The 11,328-nt window shown below is 33.6% G+C and overlaps 1 protein-coding gene across 1 annotated transcript in view; it reads left to right on the top strand.

Annotated features, from left to right (window-relative positions):
• The first annotated feature begins 531 nt into the window (after positions 1-531).
• C5 (complement C5) overlaps positions 532-11,328 on the top strand; it is a 97,036-nt gene continuing 86,239 nt past the window's right edge. Inside the window, exons 1-4 of the mRNA XM_036915481.2 lie at positions 532-685; positions 4,063-4,255; positions 6,429-6,591; positions 10,390-10,460. Coding sequence (XP_036771376.2) covers positions 621-685; positions 4,063-4,255; positions 6,429-6,591; positions 10,390-10,460 — 492 coding nt within the window. The 5' untranslated portion in view covers positions 532-620. The remainder of the gene's footprint in view (positions 686-4,062; positions 4,256-6,428; positions 6,592-10,389; positions 10,461-11,328) is intronic.

The following is an 11,328-nucleotide window of genomic DNA, read 5'->3' as shown; positions in this document are numbered from 1 at the left end:
GCATGGCATTTAATTGCTGGGCACAATTTGTCAGCTTTTTCTCTAGCCTGGGACGGACCAAGGAATTATTCCATAGACCCCTCTGCATCATTAGGCCTATCCAGTGCCAAAGACACTACTGCTCAGGACTTCTCCATAAAGACCACCTTGTGAGCAAGATCTAAACCAGACCCATTCTAAAGTCACCTCAGTTTGAAACTGAATCCCAGTGGGTCTCTGTCGTATCAGAGTGAATCTACCAGATGCTTGTTCACAGATTAGATACAACATCAGAGCAATTGCCCTGGTCAAGGGAGGAAAGGTTAAAGGCAGTGCAATTCGCTGGTTTCTAGCTTTGAGTCATTCATTGTAGCACCAAACTTCCGTTTTAGAATCCCTTTATTTGTATTAATCAAAATAAATTCTCTAGGTGTAAACCCCTATAAAATATCTCCTGCTTTTATTCCTGGGCATTAAAGGGTGTTTCCATTCTGATTTTAGTTTTCCTTTGTAGAAGTTCCTCTTTCTGACATTAATAATTAACCAGTAAACTAACTTACTCAAATTCTTCAAGTTCAGTTTATTTAAAAGGAGAGTAACCTCAAGAAGGTTCTATCTATGGTTTACGGCTATCTCCAGCCATGGGCCTTTGGAGCATACTTTGGTTTTTAATCTTCCTGGGAAAAAGTTGGGGACAGGAACAAACGTAAGTAAAAGAACCTATCTTCATTTTCCAGAGCATCTTTATCATTATTAGTAACAAGTAAATTCAACAGACTGTGTTAATTTGAAAATGACTTTCTACTTCTAAGAACACCAAGTCAATAGTCTTATCTCTGAATGAGAAAAGTCATGGAAGCATTTGATTTGATGAGTGGCTAACAACATGACAGCTTTTATGAGATTGTTATTTATAAAAATGTAGATAAGCAGTTATTCAAAAATTTGTCTTAAAAAAAGCACAAAATAAAGCCAAGATTAATTTTCTTGGCATTTATTGCTTATTTCTATTTGGTGCATAGTTTTTCTTGTGTTTTTCATGTACTGTACATAGTAAAGCAAGGGTTACTTGAGGGTCAATTCTGATAATGTGACTTGAAGAACTTTTGTTGTAATTAGAACTAATTCTTCACAAATTTTAGTGTTCACACAATTTAGTTGAAATAGTGTGCATTTTAAACTATGTCTTAAAAATATTTATCTCATACCTAGAAATAGCATTTTAGTACTAAAGGGAACTGGAGTATATCTAATTGAATATACCAATTTCATAGGGAATAAATCCACACAGGGCAAATGACTTGCCAAATGTCATGCTACTAGAGAGACACAGAAGCAGGACTTGAATTAAGGATACCTCTTAACCACTTCAATTTTTTTCCAGTTTGTCATAAATGTGTACATATAAATATGTAAAATATATTATAAATATATGAACTTAGGATGTCCTAGCACTATCCCACCCCTAACCTGATTTTCTTACAAGGCCATAGTCATCCCAGTTCTGTAGGGACTTTTTATTTATTTCTTTTTGAAAAACAAGTGGCTGAAGTTCAGCAAGATTGAGATTAAGTAACTTCAAATTAATGGTAGAACGGGGACAAAAACCTGGTCCCATGGTCCTGAATTCTTTCTACCACACTCTACTGGCTTTAATAAGCATCTCCTCTCTATCTGTGAAAAAGTGAAACTGCATCATTTACACACTAATTAATTAGTTTGATTGACTGGAGATTCAAAAATTTTATTAAGCACCTATCATATGATAGACACTGCGGATATAGTCAATGATATAGAGCTTGCTTTCTAGTGAGAGATGCAAATGAATGAATGAATGAGAAAAGAAGGTCAGGTAATCATTAGTGCTGAAAAAAAAAAGATCAAAAGAATAGAGAAATGATGGAGCACTATTTAGAAGCATGGACAGGGAAGTTTCTTTAAGGAGGGGACAGTCAACAGAACTTGAAGGAAGTGAGAGAGCAAGCCATGCAAATAGCTAGGGAAAGAACATTCCAGGTAGAGACCAAAGTAACATTCTTGCTTCTCTGAAAGCTCGGTGGCCTGATCCTCAATAACTATTCCAAGAAAATAAGAAAAATATGAAATTCTTTTATGAATAGATTGTGGTACTAATAAATCAATAAGGACCAAAATCTATATGAAGGGTGGTTCCAGAACCATCTTTCAGGGACTTCTAAATTCTGAATATTTTATGCTTCACCACCACTACCACACAGACAATCCAAAATTAAAACAATATTAAAGTGAAAATGATCTAAATTATAAGAATACTGAAATTAAGTTTTTTTCCCCTAGACTTTTCTGATTGCAAAACTCTTTTCAGTTTAGCATAGCAATTGCAAGTGTTAATTCAGGAAACAGGCTGCTTGGGTTCAATTCCTAATTCTGTAACTAATTAGCTGTGTGACCTTGGGCAAGTTAATTATCAGTTTCCTCATCTGTAAAGTGGGAATAAGATGCTACGTTCATATAGTGGTTGTAGCAACACAGTGAGTTTATATATGTCGAGTGCTTAAAACAGTGCCTAGCACAGAGTAAGGGTACCTTATTATCATGAAACTTTAACTTTTCTCATATTCCGTTGTTCCTGGGTAAGTACATGGGGAATTCAGACGATGGTTGGAAGTTTAGAGATTCTTTCCCCTCTTTTACAATTTGTCTATAAATGGTTCCAAATTAGTTGTCATGCAGGAAAACTGCCAGATGATTCAAGGATTTAACTGCTTCCAAGTCCGTTTAGTTATTACTAAAGACTTACTGGTGTCAAAGCCTTTTTAAATGTCGTATTGTTGACGGGAGCCTGCAGTAATTTTTCCTGGCAAGGTGGTGGATGCCCTCCAGGCCTATTCAGTCAGCCACTTGAATTAGTCAATCACTATGACCTTTTGGATTGAAACACACTTCTTTTTCTATGCAAGAGCATATGTAGTCCTCATTATTCAAATTAGACACTTTTGTGATATAGATAACCTAGTTTATATTTGTAAGTTTTCTTTTAATGAAGTGTGCATATTTTAAATTTCTTATTTCAAAAGCTTTTATAGATTCGTTTCCATTCTTGTATAAATCACATGAAAAGTAAAACAGAGAACAGCTTATGGTTGTGAACATAGCTTGTAACCTTGACCTTAATTATAATGTGACAACTGAGAGACCTGAATGTAAATGAGAGTCTTGCCTCGTTCACTTATAACTCATGTGTTCTTCATCAAATTAATCTTTTATCACTTGTAAAACAGGCATAATAATAGTATTTACATCATCGGCCTTTTGTAAAGATTCAGAGTTGTATATAAAGTGCTGATACAGCCTCTGATATGTGGTAACTACTCAATTGCTGTTACTGTCTTTATTGTATGATTGTTATTACTCATTTCTCAAAGACCTCCATCACTACTTTATTTCTAATTGCATTCCCCCAGCTCCCTTTTATTCTATCCTTTTCTTTATCCACTCACTAGTATAGCACTATACTTCTAAGATTACTTCCTTTCATCTAATTTAGTGAAATTAGTGAATTGTAGCATTTATTGAGTACTAAGCATGGTAGGTTATTTCAATACATGTTCTCATTTCATCCTTATCACATCCTGGTAAAGAAAATGACATTTCATAGGTAAACTATTTTAGTCTCAGAGAGGGTTGGGATTTATCATCGTTGCTCATCCAGTAAATGGCAGAGCTGGAATTCAATCACTGGTGCCTATGTTGCTTTTCTCTTCATTGGGCAAAAATACTGACCCATTTACACGTTCCAGTCAACACCATTAAAAGTCTTCCTTTGCTGCCATAGCTGAAGGAATCTGCTATTATTTCTTTTCTAAATGTTCACTGAATCTCCAGCTCTACTTTTCAAGTCTTATTAGTTCCAAGCTATTTCTTGGAAACTGTGCTGAAATTATCATAGATCACAAATAAGTTTTGATTTAAAGATTTCACTTTTAATTTGAGAAAATGTGCCTATTTTAAACTGAGTCTCTCAAGTGAGATGAAAAAAAATCAGAAGTATAACAAACTATACCATATAAAGATACTGGTCCTTTTCTTTTCCTGTTTCAACAGGTATGTCATTTCAGCACCAAAAGTATTACGTGTTGGAGCATCTGAAAATATTGTAATTCAAGTTTATGGATACACTGAAGCCTTTGATGCAACAATCTCTATTAAAAGTTATCCTGATAAAACATTTAGTTATTCTTCAGTGTATGTTACTTTATCCACAGAAAATAAATTCCAAAACTCTGCAATCTTAACAGTATGTATTTATCTTTCATTTTCTTTATACACACAGACTTATTCTCAATAAAATGTGTACAAAGTTTGAATATTGATAGCCTAGAGAGGTGATGATTTATTTATACCACTCTACCAACCATGTGATTAGTAAGTATCAGTCACTAAGAAAAATATGAGTTAAACGGAAAATTCTAACTAGTAGAATGTGCTCTTTGAGCAATGCATGTAATTTTATTTTCTTGTTGGTCTATGCTATATAATGCATTGCCTGCAGAAAATGGATGCTATTGAATATTTGTTTAAACTCCAATATTCTTCAGTTACAGCTACTAAAACTAATAAAATTATTGATTGTTAAAGTGAATAGCTCTCATTGACAACCTGTAGTTAATACAAGAACCAGATCATATAACTTTTCCTTCTATTAAGATATGGTAGTATAGCTTGGTTAGAGAAGTGCTTGCAACTCATTTCTTACTAAAAATTCTGATAACTAAAAATAACTTTTATACTTAATATTTATTAAGTATTTTTTACTTAATACTCAAATCAAAATGTTGTTTTAAATTCTAATATAAATTCAAAAATAAAGAACCAGAAAATCAAAGACTACTAGACTTGGGAGGGGCTCTGAGATTCATTTAGACCAGAGTTTCTCTAAAATGAGTTCTTAAAAAGAAATTAAAATTTGAAATTTTATATAGAGCTTAAAATTTAGAATTTTATTGATATTTAGCATCTGAATTTATTCTGTAAATCCGTTTGATTTTTTTAAATTACATAAAAGCCATAATCATAAGAAGAAGATTATACCATTTCAGGTTTGTATGTGTTTAAGTAACATTGTATTAAAAATAATTTTTTATTATATTACATATAATAAAAAGTCAACACTGAGCCCTCCAGAACTTTTTATTCTTTAAAAGGGGTCTGTATATTACTCAAGTTTGAGAAACACTGATCTAAATAAATTCTAACCAAATGTAGGAATTCTTTCATTAATGTTCTTCATTGTAAATGCTCTAATCTCTTAACAAATCTTCCAATTATTAGACTGATTAAGAATTAAAATACATTTCCCAAAAGTGTTATTTTTGGTAGACACTTTTATCCAATGCCACTAGCCACAGATGTGTGGGTTGTTAGCCTTAAATTTAAATCAACCAAATTAACTAAAATTTAAAAATTCAGTTCATCAGTCACATTAGCTGCAGTCCAAGTTCTCAAATACCAACATGTGGCTGGTGGCCACTGCATTCCATAGCATAGCTACAGAACATTTCCATCATCACAGAAAGTTCTCTTGAACAGTGCTTAGATGGTTCATTGAAAAGTGCATTAAGTTAGGAAATCATAAAAATCAATGCATATCTTCAGCACTTAATCTTATCTTAATATTATAATGTATCTTTATTTGCCAATTGTTTGATGTTGTGCGAAGGTCTTTTCTTTAAGTATGGGTCCACTGGTTAGTTTTGAATCTTATTTATTTATGTCACACTTTATCAACTTTGTTCTACGGTTTGTTTCTCAGAAAAAGAATGTAAAGGCAGGTGCAGAGTGCAGAATCTTAATAGATTATTGTTTTTCAAACTTCTACAGTACTCTCACATATCTAATTCCACAGCAGTTGGTTTTAGTGTTTTGAGTTTTATCCCATGTTTCTAAAGCCTAAGTTTTCATAGAAAACTTTTCTTTCCTTGTTATTTTGTATGTATTAAGTTTGCATATCATGCAATGTCAAGTGGATAATTACAATTACATATACAAATGGGAAAACATGTAGCTCAACCTGTGGGAGCAGAAGAATGGAGATAAAGTGCAAGGTGTCCTGAACATTGGTCAGGATATTGAACCGAAGAAATGAAGATAGTCAGCTAATCCAGTGGGCTGATGAAGTGAAAGTTTAAGAGGGCTTCTATCATAGTAGTTTTACTAAATGCATATAAAATTTAGGAAACATGGAACCAAAAAGACTTTTAATTGCTTAAGCTAAATTTTTATTGTGATATTTGACACTGAAGGGCTTTAGGCAAAATTTATTTACTATTCTGGCTCCTCAACTACTTTTTAAATGATTAAGTATACGTTCTCATTTTTTGTTCTAATGAGATTACAGTGATACTTAGAAAGTCAATATGTATTATAACCTTAAAATGATTATATTCTTCTGTTGACATTTTCTTTTGCAGATACAACCCAAACAGTTGTCTGGAGGACAAAACCCAGTTTCACATGTGTATTTGGATGTTTTATCAAAACACTTTTCAAAATCAAAAAAAATACCAATAACCTATGACAATGGATTTCTCTTCATTCACACAGACAAACCTGTTTATACTCCAGACCAGTCAGGTAGGGTGTAAGATGCTTCTTTCTTTGCTGGGGGTGGTGATGGGATTGACACTATATTGTAGAGTTTCCTTAACACTCAGAGGAAATTAAGTGGAGACAGTTTTCTAATTTGCTCAAAAGCAAGTTAGACTTTTACACTTATGAATATTTTAATTTTAAATTTATATGGAAATTGCTAAATAAACAATTAAATGGAATTTAATTTTAAATCTAAATTTGATTTTAAATATGAATTGTAAATTCATAGGAAAATTGATTTTAAATATAAATTGTAAATTTGTATAAAAATTATAAAATAAACAATTACATTAACTGAGACATCAGTTATTTCCATGTAGAAAAAAAGATTTTTAAAAACTGAAATGTCCTTATTAAATAAGTACAAGCTGTAATCACAAATATAGTTTTGACAGTGGAAGAATAATTTATTATAGACCCACATTCATTAGAAAAAGTTCCATTGACAGTGGAGCTATTCCTCAAATTCAGAAAATAAGTTCAATCCAGGACATCCAGCTGTTCAGCAAAGAATAAACTAGATCACAAAATATATGGACATTAATTTTCCAAGGGGATCTACTTATAAAAGTTCCTATTAAAACATTGTTTCATATTCATGGTTCTGTTAGAGGGAAAAAGGGCAGGACAGCCAGTCAAAACTGTGATTGGGGAATGGCTGGATTTATCCCCAGTGAACCAAAGGTAAAACATGGTAAAGTGTGAATCCTGCTCAAATGTGTTCACATGTCTGCAATCTTCAGTTCCTTCATCTTTCCCTCTCGCCGTCACTGACTTTTGAGCATGTGAGAAATGGAATTATGAGGGAACCATGTGTTGGAGGGGAATTATGGAGTTTTAATAATGCTTTTATTGGTGAGGAACAGAGGAAGGGAGTCAGGCCCAGCCAGGTTTGATGAAAAACTTTTCACATAGTACATACTTGCTAAATGTTAATTTATGTTGATGACAGGAGTCGGATGAAGCAGGCTTACACCATTACCTTTTCAGCAGGAGCACCTGTTAGGATTGGCTCAGAAAGGAAAGGCCTAGAGAGGGTGGGATATTGCACTTGACTTGGACAGAATATCATCACTGGAATAGTACCATCTCTTGACTCCAAGAAGATGACAGCATACATGAAGCCCATAAAGCTTGGGCCCTTTTAAACATACTCATACCTAGAAACAAACATATCCTTGCCCTAATCTTCCTCCTATATTACTGAATGTTTCATTAATTAGGTCCTGTTGACACGACCCGCCACCTGGAGTCCTCAGTCTTTATCCAATAAGTAGTCTGATACCCAGAGCCTGGGATCTTGCTTAGCTATTAAGATTCTTCTTAAGAACAGCCTTCTTTCTTATTTTTCTATCAGGACTTTACTGTGAGAAGATATGGTATCCTAATCTATTCAAATCACAGAGAAAAACTAGAGAACTTTCCTTTAAATATTGACCCCATAGTGAAAGGTATTGTGGTTAAAAGAAGCCTCTGGGAGCCAGATTATCTGGGTTCAAATCCCAGCTTGGCCTGTTTTGAGCTTTGAGACCCTGCACTTCTTACTCAACCTCTATGAGTTCCACTTTCTCATCTGTAAAATGGAGATAATAATGGACCTTACCTCACAAAGTTGTGAGGGTTATGTGAATTCATATGCACAAAGCACTTAAAATAGTAACTAGTTCAAAGCAAGCACCAGGAAAGTGCTTTCCATTATTATTTAATGGAGCAGCACAAAGCCTTACTTACACAGAAGAAAAAGAATTACTTCAAAGTAATTCTTTTAAAAATTGATTAAATCTTGCTATTTATAGCTCTAATCCACACATTTAATATGAAGATCCTTGAGAAGTTTTTAGTATAAGCATATTTGGGATAAAGGTTTAAATCTTCAAGGCTTTACAGGACAGAGGCCTTTAGACTATTGAGCCAAAACCCTTCAATTCCATGTAGCCTGTGTCCTGCCTTTCCCTCCAGCTTTATCACCTATCATTCTTCTCCTTGTCTGTAGATACCAGCTAAATTGACCTCTTTCAGTTGTTTTTTTCACACTATTTTCACATACATAGTAAGGCCTGTGTACCTCTGCCTGGCATATCCATGCCCCTCCTTTGCCTTGTTCATCCCTATTCAACCTTTAAATGTCATCCCATAGAGATCAGCCTTCCCTAACCTCCCTGACTGCTTCAAACCTCCTTCTTCTACACTCTTTGAAAGCCAGGCAGTGTCCTGTGTAGTGCTTCCCAGCCCTGGAATTTTACATATATGTTTGGTCATGTGTTTGTCTTTTTTCTCCACTGCAATGGAAGACTTCCATGTCTGTTTTGTCTCACTACCGTATCTCTGTGCCTAACATAGAGCCTGCACATAGAAGGCACTCAATACTTTAAAAAAAGTTAATAAGTTTTTAAAAATCAATTTGAGCAGGCATATCTTTGGTACAAAAATGTTTATTGATCTCACCCTTGATGCACCATTGCTGGGAAGGCAAGATTAATTTTCTAACCTAAACACAAACTAGTTAGAAAGTAGACAAGTAGTAGTTATAGAAATTATAATAATAAAATAAAAATAAATAAACATTTACTGAGTAGTTACTATGTAGCAGGCTATGCAAAAACTTTGTCTTATTTAGTTCTCCACATCTCTGTGAAGCAGATACTAGCAGTCCTGTTTTACAGATGAGGGAACTAAGACTTAAACAGATTAAGTATTCCACTCAGGGTCACACCAGGAAGTGGCAGAGGCAGGAGTGAAACCCAAGTTTTGGATTCCAGGGCCTGAGCTCTTCACTTTGTGGCATTCTGCCTCTGGCAGCATTCCACTGATGCTCAGGCCTGGACCAGGTGTATTCTTAAGGCGGGAGACAAGGGCGTGGGGAGGGGACAGCTGAGCAGGGGGGCCTACTGGGCATTTTGCTTTGATCTTTAGTCTTAGAAAAACCAATTTTAGAGAGCTCAATGTTGCTTTCTATGTAGAGTTTTGCATAATAGTGACCCTTTAAAAGTTTTATGGCACCAGTTCGATTTTATTTTGTGGGTAAAGTTTTGGCAATGAAATGATTTGAACAACAGAAAAACCCTAGAGAAATTACAGTATGTCATTGGGAGAAACTGGATCAGCATGTATCAAGCAACCATGATTTAAAAGCTAAGCAGATGTGTTTGTTTAAAGGTGGGATCTGTAAACCAAGAGAAAGAAATGGAAGAAAACTAATCATTGTTGAACCTTTGCCATTACTCTTTTAATAATAAGAGAACAATTGTAGGATATGGTTCAATGAACATACATACATATAAAGCTGCCTTTAGCAAGGATAAGAGATACTTTGGGGCTTCTTGGATTTTGTAAGTGGAGGAGTATTATGTCTGAATTAAACTACTTAATTTTCTATTAAAATCTTTAATATGAGACAATACATTATACTCCCATATATCCATATGGTAGACATCCCTATTTTGCTACTATGAAATTCTTGATAAACATGGCTTCATTACAGATACACCTAATTTTGTACTATAGATGTGTTCCAAAAGGTTATATGTAAATATATTTTAATAAAGTGAACTGTACTTTAAATTCACTAGCTCTTTTAAAGAAATCCAAAATGATTCTCTTCAAAAGACAAGAATCTAGTATGTATATGTCCACAAACTAGCTTTTTCTTTCTTTTAGTTATGAGTGTGTGTATTGACTGTGTTGATTTTTAATGACTCATCTCTTTTAAAGATGATTATTGTGCAAAATCAAAATACCCTTGTGTTTAGCAGTTTTTGATGATGTCAATTATTCTTACAGTAAAGGTTAGAGTTTATTCACTGAATGATGACTTGAAGCCAGCCAAAAGAGAAACTGTCTTAACTTTTATAGTAAGTATGTTACTTATTTTTTAACTCATCTTCAATACAAGATACATTGTTCCATAACCCTGCCCTAATACCACATAAAGTTATTTAACTTCCTTTGAGTGTAACATTTAAAGTCTACACCTCTGCAATAGACATCTGCAAAAAAGGTATAAAAATTAAATCTGAGCAGGTTATGATTTGAAACGAAATCATTTAAATATGTCCTTCATAATTTCTTTCTTAAAGAACATCATTCAATCACTTAAAATTAATTAAATATCTATCTTGTATGAGATTTTTTATTTTTACAATACAAAGTAAAGAATTACCATCTATGATACTAACATTTAAGGAAATTAAAGTTTAGAAACTAACATACTAATACCTGAAAAATAGTGCTAAACCATTAGATAAAGATCCACAGTTATCAACCTTTTATCAGCCATTCCACGTATAATAGATGATATGCACATATGCAATAAATTTCCATGGTCTTACCCAGTTTGTGTCACAACTCTGTAAGTTTTTGTGGGGAAGTAATATCTCACCTATTAACAGTAGGGGTATTAGTAATGATCCTTCACAATAGGCTGCAATACCTTTTCTCCTATTAAAAAACACAAAAACCTCACCAGATCATAGGTGAAAAAAGTGGCTTAAATTAACCATCTTTGCCCTGCACAACATATAAATGATTTTCTTCCTTCACATTTAATTTGAAGACATGGATATTTGTTAGTAAATATTTCTGTAGATTGGTAATAAACTAATGTTAATTTTTTTTAATGTGGTGGAAAAAAGTGATGATGTGTAAGGATAACTTTGAATCCTTTATAACTTACAAAACCATAAACCTTTCAGAAACTTTAACATCTGACTACTTTATAAT

The sequence above is a fragment of the Manis pentadactyla genome, chromosome 3 (assembly GCF_030020395.1).
Source record: "Manis pentadactyla isolate mManPen7 chromosome 3, mManPen7.hap1, whole genome shotgun sequence".
NCBI lineage: Eukaryota > Metazoa > Chordata > Mammalia > Pholidota > Manidae > Manis > Manis pentadactyla.
This window is presented reverse-complemented; position numbering and strand designations above follow the sequence as displayed.